Below are 18,715 nucleotides of genomic sequence, written 5' to 3' on the forward strand. Positions count from 1 at the left end.
ATTGTCCACTTAATCAATTAAATAGAGATGGACTGTAGTGGTATCTCTGTTGAACCACTTCACTTTGAAAAGGGGACTCCCAATGTGAGAACTTTGGTGTGGGAGATCTATGGGGTATAAGGTTAGTGTCAAAAGTTTCATAGTTGCATTTGTGGATTTTATTCCTGTGGATCTGAATGCAACATGATAAATTACTGTCAAATAAAGAGCTGAAATGCCAATGCTGGTTTCAAGTTTTTCACCAGTGGTGGCAGTAATGCATCAAATGCACAAGCGCACAAAATCTGATTTATTTGTAGCGCATTTCAACGTGCTTTATATGATCAAAAAGTGCAACAGAAAACATTCAACAGCTTAAAAATCCATAAAAACATTCAAATCAGCAGTAAAATGATCAAAAATCTCTCTCTCAATCATATGCAGTTGAGCAAAAAACTGCCTTAACTTGGATTTTAAAATGTTCACATGTGATGCTGACTTCAGCTCTGCTGGCAGTTTGTTCCAATTCTTTGCAGCATAACAACTAAAAGCAGCATCACCATGTTTGCTGTGAACTCTAGGCTCCACTATCTGACCTGTGTCCATAGATTTGAGAGACCTGCTGGGTTCATACCTGACTAACATCTCACTGATGTATTCTGGACCCAAACCCATTCACACATTTATACACCAGCAGCAAAACTTTAAAAGTATTTTCTATTCTATCTTCCATCTTGTCATGATTTAGATAAAAAAAGTTTTCACTGATTCAGCAGTTTACCTTTTCTAAGCAGTCACACAACACCTCAATGGGACCATAGTCATCTGGGTTCAGTGATATAGTATATATATAATTATGTCCTAAAGGAAGCATATAAAGGCTAAACAGAAGGGGACCAAGAACAGAGCCCTGAGGAACCCCACATGACATTGTTTATCCGTCAGATTCAAAGTTTCCAATGGTTTCAAAATAACTTCCTTTAAGGTAATGTCATTCTACTTTGTTTTTGTTACATGCTTTTCGCACAATATTATAATATTATTATAGTAAATTAACGTGTTTTTGTTCTTCTAAATCTTTTGTTTCAAACGGCGGTTGGCATCCAGCATTTTGATGCGTTACCGCCACCATTGGTTGAAACTTAAAATGCAGTATTTGCATTTCAAACCTTTAATCGACACTTAATGCCTGACTTTGTGACATCATTTTTACAGTAATTTATCATGTCAAATTTGTTTCCACAGAAATAAGATTTGTATCCACAAGAATAAAATCCAAAAGTGCATGTGCACACACAACTTTGGACAGTAACTTCACCCCATAGAGAACTCATTTACTGATCACATGACCCTTAAAATAGGGTGACCATACATGTGGTTTTACCTGCACATGTCCTCTTTTCACACCTTGTCTGGGGATATTTTACAAATTCATGAAATTGACCGTTAATATAAATGACTGTTAACTCTACTAATATTTGTTTCTGAAAGCTAAGGAGTTGCTCTTTCAGCCAGTTACACGTGACGGAATCATAAAATGTGTCGCTTTTGTTCAGACGAAATCGTCACACACGAGGAAAATGTAAAGAGGACCAAAGTCCAAGAGAAAGAGAGATTAAAAGAGACCAAATAACAATGGCTTCAATTGAAAAAAAGATTTATTGAAGTGTATATTTAATGATAATTTACTGTTCTGTAAGCCTTGAGTTTTTTTGTTGTAGTTTTAATTTCTAGGAGTTTTGCCGTGTTGTGCCGTTACATGGAAGAAAACGCCGAGGTGTCCTCTTTTTTTGGAAATCACAATATGGTCACCCGACTTAAAATAGGCCATAAAACAGATTGTCTCTGATTACAGTTTATCTATTCATCATTTATAGCTTATTTGTCTCTTACATGCATGTTTTGATGGTGGTAGAAATTGGGATGACAGAGGAAAGTTACACAATGAGCACATGCAAACACAATATGCTGACAGTCAACCTTTTGCAGTTCTCACATACTTTTTTACTCGTGTTCACTTCTTCATCCAAGAAACCTCAATGAACTTACCAGGAGTTGAGCTAAGATGATGCAAAACCAACTTCATAACTTTTGATCACATAATTACATTGTGAGAAAAGTACAGGAATAAAAGGCATAATAGACTCAAAAATATGAAGAACATATTCCTGAATATTTCCGGGGCAAAGATCTGCCTTTTCACACAGTTGTGGCTGGAGGTCTGAGGTCTTTGATAAATTGTAATCGTCCTCTGCCAACATCAATATTTATTGTCCTCCAGTGGAATGGTTAAAAATCAAGAAATATTGGACATGATGTTGGAACTAAAGAGTAGATGCGAGCCAGGCCCAGTTCACATGGGAGGAAGCTGGAGCCGCTGATGGAAGAATAGTAGAATCTGACAGAATGAGGAAAAGATTAGTATTCAATGGGAGGAATCAGGGCTATAGGGCCAGTATGAAGTTCCTCTCCAAACAACCGCTCTCCATTACGCTGACTTATATCGTGGAGAGTGCGTTGTGGGTGGGATTTCATTCGTGGAACCCAAGCGGCTTCAGATTTGCAGCGTGTTTGTGTCATATTTCTTATTGTTTGTTCAACAGCGACGCATACGCAGGTGAAAGTAACGGATTACAAGTATTCACGTTACTGTAATATGAGTTGCTTTTATGGGTACTAAATCAGTAATTTAACTTGTACATTGTAAAAGAAGTAAAGTAATTCATTCATTTCTACACCCAACCATTAACTGAGTGAATCATAATTTTTGGTTTTAAAATGATCAACGGACCTTGTGGAACTACAAAAAAGAAATGACCAGACAACAATCAAATGCATCACATGATCAGAATCAGAATTAACATAATCTACGGCGCCAAAACAACATTGAATGCTGGTTATTTTCTCTGTTTTAGAGTTAATAAATGTAACTACTTAGTCTGATCTTTTTTTTATTTATTTTTTTATTGAAATATACATTTTGACAAACCTTTTATTTTATACAGATGCCTTTGTGGAAAATATTGTGCAAGTTTATACATAAGATGTTTACTGTATGCAAGGGAACCATAGCAGTACTATTTAATTGAGCTACTTTTTACTTGTACTTGATTATTTTATGTATGACTGACTTCTACTTGAGTATAATTTCAATAAAGTAACAGTACTTCTACTTGAGTAGGATATATATATATATATATATTAGTACTCTTTACACGTCTCATTGTGAAATCAAGTGACCATCTGGTTCGAGTGCAACATTTGCCAATTGTCTATTTCAAGTATTTCACAGTCCTGCATGACTTCCTTGCCTGTTTTGGTCCAGTTTTTCTGCACATCCTCTACTTAATATCAGGAGTATTTGGACGTGGGGTTGGACCTGATGTCTGCAGGCGACACACTTTACTTCCTCTCACCTTTGCCAAGTCTCTCTCCTCTCTGCGTTTCACTGATGGAATGTCTTTTCACTTGTGTTTCCTTCTCCTTCCCATCGCTGCTTTCGCCTCTCAGCGTGCACAGGGACTTTGGGATTGCGGCAGAGCTGCGTTGCCATGGCAGCGGGCCGTGTTACCGAACGGTGCACACCTGGGATTTGGAGTCTCTTTCTGTTTCGCACTTTCCCTTTTTTCCCCCCATCGAAACCACCTTTTTTTCCTTGGATTCTCTGCAGAGTAGCAAGCAGAGGCTATCGTCAAACCCCCTGCTTTGCTGTTCTGTATCTTCAGAGTCCATCAAAAGTAAACTCACATGCATAATGAGACACTTAAAAACAAAAAATTCATGTCCACAGCAGCGCCCGCGCCTTCATCACTACACCTCCGTCTTTGCCACCTCCTCATTTCACTTTCTCTGTAGTCGTCTCTACTTCATTTCCCTCCCCATTCCCATGTGGGGGGTTCAGATACGGCATTGTGGGATACCACAGTCCCCTGAGTCCCCCTGGCATACATCACTGTCTCCACTTTACTTTGAAACACAGCAGTGCTTTTCACTGGACGCGGCTTCAAAATCTCATTACTTGATTTAAAGTGTAATAACATTGACTTTAATGCTAAACTTAACAGCTGGGATAGATGTCAGAACTGTAATCACGTGCACAAACACACGCAAGACCTGTCTCTGAAAAATAATTAATGTCCTCTTTGACTGTCCAACACACACACACGCACACGCACACACACACACACACACACACACACACACACACACCTTTCTTTCTTGTGAATTCCTTGTTGCCGACGTAAAAACATGTGTCCTTTTATTTACCTTTGCAGGTTTTTCTTGAAGTTCTTCCTGAAATGTAACCAGAATTGTCTGAAGACAGCTGGAAACCCAAGGGACATGAGGAGATTTCAGGTACAAATAGATAGCGATGGGGTTCAAAGTGAAAGTGTGTGTTTGTGTGTGTGTGTGATGAACTGAAAACATGGGCATTAAAGAAACGTGATGAAAAGAGGCCATTTTCACAACTTTCAATTGGAGAAGAAAGTAATAGATTGCGCTAGTTCACAAGTGTCAAACTCCTGGCCCCGGGCCCAAATCCGGCCCTTTGGAGCATCCAATTCGGCCCGCAGGAGAAAGTAAAAATGACAGAAAACATGAATCGTTGGATAAATGAGTTTTCCCAGTGCTTATGTCACATGATTTCAGTCATTTTTAATGTTAAACTGATGAAAAAACTAAAAATTCTTACAAATTCTTCAATATTTGTCAAATCAGACTTAAAGTTTCCTGTAAGTAAATAGAAACTGGACACAAAATCTAGGAAGATCCTTTTCGGACTGATATCTGTCACTTGTTGCTTGGATATTGTCTGTTTCTTACATATTTTATATTTTATGTAAACGTAGAAGTGCAAACTAGGGCACAATAAATAAATTATGAATTTTCCCGCATAAAATCTGTGGCCCACTAGATATCAAAGTGCTACGTATTTGGCTCCTGAACTAAAATTTGTTTGACACCCCTGAATTAGAGGACACTTAAAGGATCTTTTCTTGGATATTTATGAGTGTTTTTGTATTTCTTGCAGCACATGTGTCAGACTAATGGCACGGGGGGCCAAATTCGGCCCTTTGGAGCATCCAATACGGCCCGCAGACAGAGAAAACATGAATCATTGTGTAAATGAGTTTCACCAGTGCTTATATAGCATGATTGCTCTCATTTTAAATGTTCAACAGTTAGAGAAAACTTCTTAAAAGTACTCTTATTATTATTTAGTATTATTCTTAAAAATATTTCAAATTTTGTCAAATTATGACATAATATTTCCATTAAGCAAATAGAAATTGGTCACAAAAAGTGAAGATCCTGTTGGGACTGATATCTGTCACTTATTGCTTGGATATTGTCAGTTTCTTACATATTTTGTATTTTATGTGCAAACTAGGGAACAATAATTTTGAAATTACGTGTTTTCCTGCAAAACAAATCTGTGGCCCACTTGAAATTTTGTGATTAAGCTGTATTTGGTATTGTATTTAGCCATATTTGGCTAGTGTATTTGTTGTAGTATTTATACAAATAAAAAGCTGAAAACTGAAATGGAAACATGTTCCATTGCAGGACACGGAGTAGGGAGGCGAAGGTGAAAGTTAAGAATCAATAAAGAGGCAGAGAGATAGAAAGACAAACGAATAGGAGTGGGGTATGTGGGAGACTTGGATGTGGGGGAGCTGGGGTACAGGAAATAGGTTGAGGTGTTTCAGGAAGTTGTCAAGAATTGAGTGATTGGTTCCAGATGGAGGGGGTCATGCTCCGTGACCCAGGAAGTGGTCACTGGGGACTCTCCCGCCTCACTTCCTCTGCCGTCTTTCAGCACCAGCGGCCTCTGTCTTGCATTCTGCTTCTTTCCTCTCCTCTCCTCTCCTCTCTCTGGGCTCCCCCTGTCTTCTTCTTCTTCTTCCCTGTGTTTGCTTTAACTCCTGTGATGTGACACATGCTGAGAAGTTATGAGCATTCTCCTCTGTGGGTTAAAAGGTGATCAGAGCTGGACAGGTCGGTTGGTTGATCGATAATTTACAGTTATTTTCCTTTGGGCACCTTTGGAACATATGCTTTCTCTGACTTGTTTCTCTCTACCTTCACCTGCAAAGGTGCTGACATGTGTTTAATGCACATTTTAAAGCCTGTCTCCCAAAAAAGCGTACACACATTACACTCACTGACCCATCCCGTTTAACTTTCAAAGCTTTAAAGCATTATCAGTCTAAGAAATACATAAACACTCCTTTAAGTATATATCCTCTAATTCAGTGGTTTCAAACTCATTTTAGTTCAGGGGCCAAATACATAGCAGTTTGATCTCAAGTGAGCTACAGATTTAAATGAGTAATTTCATTATTGTTCTGTAGTTTGCACTTCTACATTTACATAAAATACAAAATATGTAAGAAACTGACAATATTCAAGCAATAAGTGACAGATATCAGTCCCAACAGGACCTTGACTTTAAATTTCCTAGATTTTGTGATCAATTTCTATTTAATTAAGGGAAATAAGTCATAATATGACAAAAATTGAATAATTTTGGAAGAATTTTGATTTTTTTTCAACAATTTAACATTAAATGGCACTGGAAAACCCCTGTAAATATTGTTGAGTTTCATTCACACAATGACACATGTTTTCTCTGTCATTTTTTCTTTCTCCTGAGGGGCCGAATTGGATCCTCCAAAAGGCTGGATTTGGGCCCCCAGGCCATGAGTTTGACACATGCTCTAAGAAATACAAAAACACTCCAAGAGAAAATCCTTTAAGTATCCTCTCATTCAATAGGTGTGTGTCATCCACATATGAGGCATGTGAGGAGAGACACACACACACACACACACACACACACACGCTGTGGCCAGAAAATCAAATTAGGGCCACCATATATCATCTGTAGCTTTAACAGCCGGTTAAAATGGGAGATTTGGTCCATATGTTTTGTGTCATTGAAGGATCAGGATGCTGCACGCTGTATGAATCAAAAAAGTTGAGCAAGAGGCACAGAGTGGAGGCCATATGGAGACCTGATGAGGAGTGGTGTGTGTGTGTGTGTGAGCCGTGTCATCAGCACAATGCAGACATATTCTAGAGATCCCTGGCACGTCACATTAACCAATGAGAAATATTAGTCTCACCTGTATCGGGGAAACAAATTGTAGCCCTGGGATTTTACTGGTGAAACTGGAGATAGTGACTCGCAGCGTGCTGTCCATGTGCACACACTCATGCATCTTCCTCCTCTTCTTCCTCTCAGGTGGTCCTCTCCAGCACTGTGTGCGTGGACGGACACGTTCTCGCCGTGTCCGACAACATGTTTGTTCACAACAACTCCAAACATGGGCGAAGAGCACGCAGACTTGAGCCGGGGGAGTCAGTGGAGAACAGCATGGAATACGGTGAGAACACAGTGATGCCCACAGCCAGGGGTGGGGTCAATTACAATTACATCTTTAATTATCCATGTTCAATTACAACTAAATTATGATAAACATTTGTGGACCAGCATTTTTTCCAATTACAATTAAAGTTACAATTGGTTTTTTTTCCACAGAATGTCAATTACAATTACATTCTCAATTACATTTAATCACAATTACTGAGCCTTTAATAAATGCCCCATAAAACATAACCTTCTTCTTATGTTAGCTTTCTGTTAGCATATTGTATGACAGGGGTCACCAACATGGGGCCCGCGGGCACCAAGTAGCCCACATGGACCATGTGAGGGGCCCTCAGAACTGTTCTAGAGCTCTCTCTACCAATGAGCTCCATCTAAAATCTGATTTACGGGTTCTGAAAAGAAATTCTATCAGGTGTGGGGGCCTTTTCTGACTTTTTTAACCAACCATCGACAAACGTACAAGAGTGAATTTTTATTCAGTATTCTGGCTGATTTGTGTTTTTACAGAGTGTTTTTCATATAAGTGACAGTGGGAGCAAGGATTTTGTTTTTGTATGGGGTGGAGTTTTTCTTTTTTGAGTTTTTCTATACATGATTATTATTATTATTATTATTATTATTATTATTATTATTATTATTATTATTTTTTTTTTTTTTTTTTTTTTTTATTGAAAAATTGTTTTTGCCATTTCCCGTACACGTCTGTCCAAACGTTAATAAAAATATTAAACACTAAAATCTGATTTACTTGCGAGGCTTCAAACCCACACAGATAAATACAGATGTAGTTATAGTGTCGTAGTAGAGTTATGTAATGCTGCACTTTATACATTTTTGTATTAAATTAACTCTCATTAAAAGTAAATTTTCACAGAAACATTAAGACAAGTGTCACAGGTTAAAAAACGCAAAGTGGATCTTCGAAAAAATATTACATAATGGTTAAATTGTACAAACATGTTGCATGTTTTACGATTATATGATGTTATTAATGGCTAGTAAAATAGGAACATGATAATTTACTGTGTAAAGTTTGCATAAATAAGGAGAAATAAATTGTTGCATTTTGAAACTTAAAGTGAAAATGTATTATTTAGTAAGTGCTTTGTAAATTGGACTATTCACTAGCTTTAAAGTAGCTCACTGTTTCAGAAAGGTTGGTGACCCCTGTCATATGATAACTGGTGGGATTTGACCCATGTTTTAAATCAGCTGTAAAATACACTAAAACATATTATCTGTGGATTGGATGCTTTGAAGCACATGTCAAACTCAAGGCCAGGGGGCCTTTAGAGCATCCAATGTAGCCCACATGAGAGAGTAAAAATTAGAGAAAAAACATATGAATCTACTGCATAAGTTAACAAATATTTCAGTTGTTAATTGTTATTGGAAGAACTCAAATTTTTTTTAAAAAATCCTACAATTTTTCTCAAATTATTCCACAAAATCTCCCCAATTGAAATAAAAATTGGTCAAAAATGTAAAAAAATCAAAGGACATTTAAGTGTCTGCAATATAGACTTTTTGATTGTTTGTAAACAATGTGACGTATTTTGTTGGGCGGGGCTTAGCCTGGAGGCAAACCACCATAGATAATATATATATAAACACTAGATAACCTACCTACACTGTTAGACATTACATCGACGTCAATGGTGCATGTACTATTTAAATAACTATAACTTGCTCAATTTTCGAAGGGCAAGCGGCAATTTCAACATGTGCAAGAATCCTATGTCATACCTACGTATAATAAGGTTTGTAATAAGGCAAACCATTTTTAAATCCGTCAATATTTCATCGAGTTAAGGGTATTTTTGTTTAAGCTGATCACTCACATTCCAACAGCTGCCGTAGAGCGCATCAGAACGTCAGGTGTCTGAGGCAAGATGGCCACCGTTGAGCTACGCTGATGAATCCTGCTTGCGTCATCTAGTATTTATATATATCTATGCTTTAGCCAGCGGCGTTTCCTGTTTTTGTCTCCAGCCACGTGGTCCATTAAAGGGTCTATACAGTAGTTGATACCTTCCGTTCTTTATATAGTATTTTTAACTGGAAGAGCAAACTTGGGCACATTAATGTTGAAATTGTTAGTTTTCCCCCCGAAAACCTGCAGCTCACTTATGATCAAAGTGGTCCGTATTTGGCCCTTTCAATTAAAATGAGTTTGACACCCCCGTGTCTTGAGATAGACACGTGTGCCTTAAACCTATAGCACACATAAGAAAAACTTCAAAAATATGTTATCCCATAATCTCAGATGATGCTTTAGCTGTCATTTTTTTTTACGTTTTCATTATAGAAAATCAATAATATTCTGACCATTTACTCAAAATCTCAATAAAATTTTGTCACCAGTTACCTCTACCTCTTTGTTTTGCCTGTCCATCAAGATTTGTGTTGTTTTTTGACACATTGTCGTCCTTTACCTTACATCCCAAGTGCATGTTTGTCTACTCAGATATTCACTGCATCCTCTTCTTTGTTGTGTTGTGCAGCTACTCCGTGCATCAAAGCCATCAGTCCCAGTGAGGGCTGGACCACCGGCGGGGCCATGGTCATAGTTATTGGGGAGAACTTCTTCGATGGGCTCCAGGTGGTGTTTGGGAGCATGTTGGTATGGAGTGAGGTAAGATCACGTGGACAAGTACTGATGTCTGCTTCTCAGTTTAAACATGATTCGGCTCATTTCATGGTATATATTGTGTTGACCTAAATACTTCCAGTGAGGCTGACGGTGCTTGTGCTTTTTTTTTCCTCAGCTGATCACGCCACACGCCATCCGTGTCCAGACGCCTCCTCGACACATCCCTGGAGTCGTGGAGGTCACACTTTCCTACAAGTCCAAGCAATTCTGCAAAGGAGCACCAGGACGTTTCATCTACACAGGTACGAAGCACAGGTTTCCTCATCGGACAAAAATCATGGAGGTTTTTGTGACTGAAATCAGACTAATTTTAAGCATTTCTCTTCAGCTCTCAACGAACCAACCATAGACTACGGTTTTCAGCGTCTTCAGAAAGTAATTCCTCGACATCCTGGTGATCCAGAGAAATTAGCCAAGGTAGGAAATATTCAAATATCTCATTTTAGTTCAGGGGCCAAATACAGAGCAGCTTGATCTCAAGTGGGCCACACATTCTATGTCAACATTATTGTACCATAGTTTGCACTTCTACGTATATATAAAATACAAAAATATCTAAGACAGATATCAGTCCCAACATGATCTTCAATTTAAAATTCTTTGTGACTACACTTTAAAGGAAAATGGAATGTAATAATTTGAGAAAAATTAAAAGATTTGAAAGAATTTTGAGGATTTTTTCCAACATTTTAACATGAAAAATGACTGCCATTGTGCAATATATCCATCATCCAAATGATAAGTGACAGATATCAGTCCCAACAGGATCTACACTTTAAATTTCCAAGATTTTGTCACCAATTTTTGTTTAATTCAGGGAAATATTATTTCTGATTTGACGAAAGTTTAAGAATTTTGTAAGAATTTTGAGTTTCTGTAACAGTTTAACATTGAAAATGTCTGCAATCATGCGATAAGCACGGGGAAAACTGTGAGCCCCTGCAAATATTGTTGAGTTTCATTTACACAATGATTGATGTTTTCTCTGTAATTTTTATTTACTCCTGCGGGCCAAATTGGATGCTCCAATGGCCTGAATTTGGCCCCCGGGCCATGAGTTTGGCGCATGTAAAATATCTGGTCCTTGCAATGCTAAGTTCGTAATTTAAGATTATACTGATTAAATCATTTATTTTCTTTCTCTTTGGTTATTTGTAGGAGATTCTCCTGAAAAGAGCAGCAGATCTTGTTGAGGCGTTGTACGGAAATCCTCACAGTAATCAGGTAAACATGTGTACATTTAAAATAATGTTCAAAGTAGGGGTGTACATTGCATGAATCTGACCATACGATTCACGATGTGCATGTCGCTATACAATATATCCCAAAAATAAGTTATACACTGCAATATATTGCAATATCAAGTTCAAAATGGTATGAAGTACAATTTATTTCATTTTTTTTTTTTTAAATGTGAGAAATCAGGTGGTATAGTTTAACTTCTGCTTCTGCAACAGATTCTAATTATTTTAAATTCTTCAATCATTTTAAATATATAAATATCCACATACATCTATAAAAGTGCCCAGTATGTTTTATTAAAAAGAGTGAAATCAACTTCCAGCTAAAATGCATTGAGGAGTGATGTAGTTTAACAAGGTCTGATGTTAAACTACTGGGCGTTTACGTGTTATGCATATGTTGGCACAAGTAAATGGTTATATTGTTAAAAAAGAAACATGATAAAACAAAAAAAAAATCTTTTTTTTTTCTTACACCCTTACTGTCAAGTGCAGAATTTCACAGTTTTGTCTTGAGATTTTGAGTCATTTTCACCTAATTTAACACAGACTGAAATAAAACTGTAAAAAAAAAAAAGGCCATAAAGTCAAAGTTTAGCACCTTTTAAAAATCAGACAAATCAGCAGAGCCTTTAGTTTTATCCAGTCAGATAACTTGTCCTGTCCTCGCTAACCCCTTTACTATTTTATTCCCTCCTTACTTAGGTGACCTTTCCTCAGGGAGAGCTGGTGATATAACACGTTTATTTTAATTTTGCACTACATGTCGTGTCAACCAAAATGACATATTGAGACACGGGAAATAAATAAAGTAAATAAATAAATATTTGGCGAAAATTGTGCTCCTTACAGTACAATAGTCAATACCCCTACTTGGAACTAAGGTGTAAGAAAAAAAATCAATTTGGCTATATCGCAATATTTCACCGCACGATTATCGTATTGACCCAAAACATGTGCAAATTAATTTTTTAAATCATGTTCTTTAGTGATAAAATTATTGAATGTCGCTAACATATGCATAGCACGTTAGCACCCGGTCACTAGGTGTCAGTGAACCACATCAGACCTTGTTAAACTACATCACTCCTCAATGCATTTTAGATGAAAATTGACTATACTTTTTTTTTCTTTAACAGAATCAGAAACTGTTTTTTGAAAAGTTTAATTTCACAGTTAAAAAAACACACCACTTGTTTTTGATATTGGTACTAAATAAATTGCATTTCATACCATTTTGTACCTGTAAATGTGAAAATTATTATTATTATTATTATTATTATTATTATTATTATTATTATTATTATTTTATTTTTTAAAACTTAGTTTTTATTTATTTCAGCCAACACAGCAAGCATCCAAGAGGTTAAAACCAGAAAAATTTAACAAAATAATAAAATGTGAGCAATGGACAATATTATAGTTAGTTTTCAAGACTCATACAATTACATGTATACATGTCCACCGTATATTAATGACATATATAAATTTCCTATAGAGTTACATATAAAGATACTAAGTACCAATGACAAACAACAAAAACAGTAGAAATAAAAGTACACCACAAATCCTCCACCATCCAAACTCAGACACATGGTGCATAGTCAGTTTCCAAGAGTACAGGTACAGTACAGTACAGTACATCAGAGGAGCCATTACCAACGACAGCTAAAAAACTGGCGGAGAAATTTGTAATTAATGATATTGTTATGTATATCGTATTGTTTAGTCAAGATATATCGGGATCTATTGTATCATGACATGCAAATCGTGAATCTTATCGTCATATTCATGGAAGTGGACACCCCTACCTGACAGTCTTTCAACTTTTTTTAGTCTTTGAGACAGATATTGCAATGTATCCTTGTGTGATTTTCTCACAACGCATCATAGAAACATGATATTATCAGTATTGTGAACCCATGCGATTACCAACCCCAGTCCCAAGTAAAATAAGTAAATAATTAAAAAACAAGACATGATTGCTCAGATGAATCTACAAGAGTTGCAACCGTGAGAGTGTTGTCAAAAGCTCACTTTATGTACATACAGTAACTTGCAGTTAATGGACTTAATTGGGTATAATACTGTAGCTAAAAGATTCTCAGCTCAGGAAAATAATGAGTGCATCCACGTTTACTGACAGGCAGTAGATGAAATAAGTGGTAAATGAACAAAGCAGCAGCAGCAACAGCAGCAGTAACAGCTTCCTTGTGTACGGACAATACCAGGGTTGCTATCAATTACACTTTCCAATTACAATTATCTCTTAAATTATTATCTCAATTATTAATGTGCAATTACAATTACTCATAATTACAAAACCTGAAATAACTCCAAAAAATGCAACCTTCCTCTTGTGTTAGCTTTCTGTTAGCATCTCTAATGGGTCAGTTTTGACAAATGTCATAAATCAGCTGTAAAATGCACTAAAAAATATTATCTAATGTCATCTATTTTATTTCTCATCTCACGGGTATCTTGTTAAGCTTCCTAATCCATGAAAATATTGTTTTTAATAATTTTGGTGTGGGCGTCTGAACATTGTTTCTGTCAGTATAGCTCTAGATTTAGATATTTTTTGAAATGGTAAAATGATCCTAAAGAGAACGGAGAGGTAAACTTGATATGAAACATGTTTTAATAATTGTTAAATACGTACAGTGTGTGTAAGACATAGAACTGTAACATGGTTCCACAGTTTTGTGTTTAATTGAATAGTTAGTGACAGTTTTTATAGAATTTCCATGACGATTACAATTACAAAGTCAATTATCCGAACTCAATTACAATTCATTTACGATTAAAATGGCAGCATTTTTTTCATTTATTAAAATTGCAATTATAATAGAATAGAATAATAGAATATTTTTTATTGTCATTGCACAAGTACAACAAAATTGCACATGCCTCTCTCAACAACATTATATAATTTTCAATTACAATTCAATTACGATTACAGTAACCAGCATTTTTCAAATTAAAGTATATATATATATATATATATATATATATATAATTTTTTTATCCTCAGAAAGTCAATTACAATTACATTCTCAATTCAAATTACATTCTCAATTACAGTTAATCACAGTTTGCATTCTGTTTGCATTTCTTATCCTTATGGTCCTAAATCAGCTGTAAAATACACTAAAAACAAATATCTATCATCTCATTTCTTTCTGATCTATTGATTACATTATTAGACTTCCTAATCAATGAAAATATATGGTGTTTGCATCTGAGACTTTTTTGTGTCAGTATACCCTTCTATTTATTTTTTTAATGGTAAAATGTTGGAAAGCTTGATATGAAACATATTTAAATAATTGTTAACTGTGTAGAATTGTACATAGAACTGTAACATGGTTCCCCAGTTTTGCATTATATTTTGATTGACCTTTTATTTTTATGGAATTTTCATGACAATTACAATTACAAAATTAATTATCTGAACTCAGTTACAATTTAGTTACGATTACGACAGAAACAAAAAATTACAATTATATTTACGCCATAATCCTCTCTACAGGACATGTTGCTGAAACGTGCTGCAGACATTGCGGAGGCTCTTTACAGCGTCCCCCGTCCCCACAGTCAGTTACAGGCTCTGCCCAGCTCACCAGCCCACGGTAGCGTCATGGGTCTGGGGGCCTATCCATCCCAGTTAGGGGTGAGCATTGGGGAGCAGAGCAGCCAAGGTGAGCCATGAACACTTCACCACTTCTGTTTGGCAGTAAAGACTCAGACATGTGATTGGTGCTTTGTGTCTTTTTTCAAAGGTTACATCCGTAACTCCAGCAGTTTGTCTCCAAGGGGTTACCCCTCAGCCTCCACCCCCCAGCAGTCAGGCTATGGTGGTGGAGGAATGACTGGAGGATATGGGACGGTACCAATGACCAGTCTAGGAGTTCCTGGTTCTCCTGGTTTCAGCAGTGCTTCACCAACAGCCTCTCCTTACAGTAAGTTCTCATTCATCAATGAACCTACACATCTCAGCTTGTGAGGGTTTGTTCAGCACCAGAGACAACTTCTGAAACATCCAGGGCTTAGCCCAGAGGAAAAATGGCAAATGTGCATGCTGCAAATTTTTAAATAGGTTTTATTGAGCATGCAAAATGGTAATAGTAACATTATACACCTAGAAATTAATCGCCAATAAATGAATATATAGCCACATAGGAAATGGAAACTACATACTTTCTGGTGCAGTTGCTTTTATTTTGAAAGGCAATGAAAATTACATACTTTCTGGTGCAGTCGCTTTTATTTTGAAAGCACAAGACTCGGGACATGAAGCCATACTGTCTTGCAAAATGTACTTGATGTTTTCTTGAAGTTTTCTTGTAACGACAAAATACAATATAGTAGATAAATAAGTGGTTATTGTCCTTAAAAATGACATGACACTGGCTGTAAAGAGCTAAACTTAGCTTTCAGAAACTGGTGGAATTTCTCAGATAAAACTAACGCGTTCCTCGAGATGCGTTCAGGGTCCCTGGGAAACCCGGAGAAATTGATTAACTTATAGAATATCCAAACCTAACTAAATCCAGGTAGATGGTCACCCTAATGTTGTTGACATCACAGATTTTGTTGCTCTGTTGTCGTGCAGTAAATGAGGGGCGTTCAAGGACCGTTGGATACGTTTTTGTTTGTTTGTTTTTTCCAAAAAAGGGCTAATTGAATAATATCCGGGGCTAGTGACAGCCTAGTGAAACCACTGTTCAGCACTATTTCAATTTAATTCAAAACCGCTTTATTGGCATGAGACACAAGTTTTCATTGCCATAGCAAGTGTGACATAGAACGAGAATCATGTACACATAAAAAGAATAATTATTGAAAATAGCAGCATTTGTGTTGCGCAAAACAATAAAATAGAAGGAAACAGAATAAAAAAAGGATTTCAGTGACTAACTGTCGTCTCTCTCCACAGTCATGCCCTCCAGTCCCACCATACCAGGAAGCTCTAGCTCCTCATCGTCGCTCTTACCTTTCTCCTCCTTCCCGTCTGCTGCTAAACAGAAGAGCGCTTTTGCTCCCGTCCTCAGGCCCCAGGGTTCTCCCTCCCCTGCCTGCCCCGCCTCCGGGGGGAGCTTCAGAGGTAGCCATCCAACTCACTATCTGACCCCCCTGTCTGAACTCACGAATGCCGTCTAACCGCTTGTACTAACCCAAGAGCAATGACTGGTGGACAGTGTACAGCTGCTGGATGTACAATAATGCAACTCCTGCTTGATTGGAATCTTAGATTCTGTATATTTCTTTCTCTCCAGCGATGACGTGCCTGGTTGTTCCCCCGATGTAGCAAAGCATCCCCCACCAGTTCACCCTCGGATCTCTTCTCCAGTTAAGCCCTCCTTAGACATGGAAGGTTCAAGGAAATTAAAACTATAGGGAACGTGTGTAACTTTTCTCCCTGAATGGAATGGGACTCCCTTTTGAGAAAGATACTCAGGGGGTGGGGGGATTGGGTTCTGTTGGGTTTACACACCCCAGTACAGTAGGTGGCGATATACACCGATTCAAGTTGGTATTCAAGTATGGTTGCAACACGCCAATAACCAAGAAAGAAGAAGAACTTTTCTCCCATCGCTCCCAACCGCTCACAATTCCAGAAACTTTAGATTCTTTTTCATTGACTTGGATGAACAGGATGGGGGGTTTGAAATTGTCCAAAGATGGGCAGAAGAAAACACCCCACCCCGAGTCAATAACGTTCTTTAACCAATGGCACCGGACTGGATTGTGCACTGCTGCGTGTGTAATAAAGTTTCTGAGGAAAATTGAGTTCATGCTTCAGAGGCATCCGTATTGACCTCTGGCTTGATATCCCATGCATTTTTTCAGTTCTTCCAACATCTGTTCAAACCTTGTTTGGAGAAACACAGGATGAGGTGGAAGAGCAATGAACGTTGACGGACAGACGGACAACTCAGATGAAATATTGCAGCTCAAAAAAGCAGGGTTGCTCCTTCGTCTGTGTATGGACACCTTAAAATGGCACGTTTGTGTGTATGTGTGTGTTTGTGCGTGAGAGAATGGTCTGTAAGTTAGCAAGAGTTTTTTTTGTTTGTTTGTAGTTGACTTTTTGAAGACAATTTACATTCCAGAATAGACTCTTTATTTTTTTTCTGATCTCTACAGTTTTTTTTTCTCAAGAAAAAGCTTGTCTCTGTTTGTCTCAAGGGTTATTATTACTAAAGGAATTCATATAATGATTTATTTAAAAACAAGCATTTTAACTTATTATAGCTAGTTTAGGTAATAAAATAAATGTGTTTTTTATAAAGTGGTCCATTTTACGGCTGTTACAAAAGGTAGTTTTCTCAGCAATTATGACCTGTTTTGATGATCCTAAAATTTTTTTTAAAATTTAAATCACATTTTCAGTGGAAAAAATACATACTTTATTAAAAGTAAATCATTCTCCATTTGCAAGTTTCTGCCCTGCCCAAACTTATTAAAGTTTATTGTCCTTGTGTAAAGGAAAATGTTAGCTATAGCATTCTTCTTTTTAATTTCACTTATATTGCATGCCTTGTTACACCAATGCCCTGTGTTGATTTCTACACTACAAATTTAAATGAATATGACTTATGAATTTGGCTTTTTTTAATGTTGCAGCCCAGTGCAGGTATTTAGTCACTATGCAGCAAAATTAAACACAAGCACAACTGTTGTGTAAGAGTAAGAGTGGAACCGGGCGCCCGAGATGACCCAAATCATTACTGCCGTGTTGTTAATGGTATAATTAATTTTGGTCATCAAAACCTAAACTACACACTCAGGATGCAAAAAACAAAACGTAAATACAAAGAAGTCAAAGGAGTATTTGACATTTGCTTATTTTGTTTTTTAGAGTTTGGTTAATTTTATTTATTTAAAATATTATAGCAATTTATTACTATGTTTTCTGAAGCCATGTTCCTTTGAAACGATACAAAACAATGTGCAAATGTGATTTGTATATTTCAAGGTGTAATTATATTTTGTGATCCCAATAAATAAATACAATGAAAACCCTTTTTTTCTCTTCTTCTTTGCTTTTTTTTTTTAAGTTGTATTTAGAATTTTTTTTTTTTTGCTGTGCAAGTAATCTAAAAAATGTCTAAAGAATTGTGGCTTGACGTTTCTGTAAAGTTTTCCATACACATCTCGGCGTCTCCAGGGTGTGTTTTAACTGTGCCCATCACCTGTACGCTTCTACAGCTTGTTACACTGTTTTGTATACATAGCTGATGAGCCGCAGCATCTTAATTGTGACGAGAGCGTTAAAGACTGAGTCGAGCATGTCAAGATAAACAACACCCCTCCTCCCTCCCCCCCCTCCTTCCTTTCCATCCCTCCCATCTCTCTCCTCTCCAATAAGCCATCTTTTCTCAGAGGACCAAGCCTCTGGGGGCCAAAGTGAGAGCCACATGAGTCTCCCTTCAACACGAC

The 18,715-nt window shown here is 37.0% G+C and overlaps 1 protein-coding gene across 4 annotated transcripts in view; it reads left to right on the top strand.

Annotated features, from left to right (window-relative positions):
- ebf2 (EBF transcription factor 2) overlaps nt 1–18,206 on the top strand; it is a 61,636-nt gene extending 43,430 nt beyond the window's left edge. For 2 of the 4 annotated variants that reach the window (XM_028456691.1, XM_028456692.1), the window contains exons 7-16: nt 4,254–4,335; nt 7,229–7,370; nt 9,880–10,010; nt 10,144–10,270; nt 10,357–10,445; nt 11,187–11,252; nt 14,802–14,970; nt 15,052–15,231; nt 16,209–16,376; nt 16,549–18,206. In XM_028456691.1, coding sequence (XP_028312492.1) covers nt 4,254–4,335; nt 7,229–7,370; nt 9,880–10,010; nt 10,144–10,270; nt 10,357–10,445; nt 11,187–11,252; nt 14,802–14,970; nt 15,052–15,231; nt 16,209–16,376; nt 16,549–16,580 — 1,186 coding nt within the window. In that variant the 3' untranslated portion in view covers nt 16,581–18,206. Of the gene's footprint in view, nt 1–4,253; nt 4,336–7,228; nt 7,371–9,879; nt 10,011–10,143; nt 10,271–10,356; nt 10,446–11,186; nt 11,253–14,801; nt 14,971–15,051; nt 15,232–16,208 lie in introns of all 4 variants that reach the window. The other 2 variants (XM_028456688.1, XM_028456690.1) reach the window with 1 other exon arrangement.
- Nucleotides 18,207–18,715: the final 509 nt, after the last annotated feature.

This window comes from Gouania willdenowi, chromosome 9 (genome assembly GCF_900634775.1).
Source record: "Gouania willdenowi chromosome 9, fGouWil2.1, whole genome shotgun sequence".
Lineage (NCBI taxonomy): Eukaryota > Metazoa > Chordata > Actinopteri > Blenniiformes > Gobiesocidae > Gouania > Gouania willdenowi.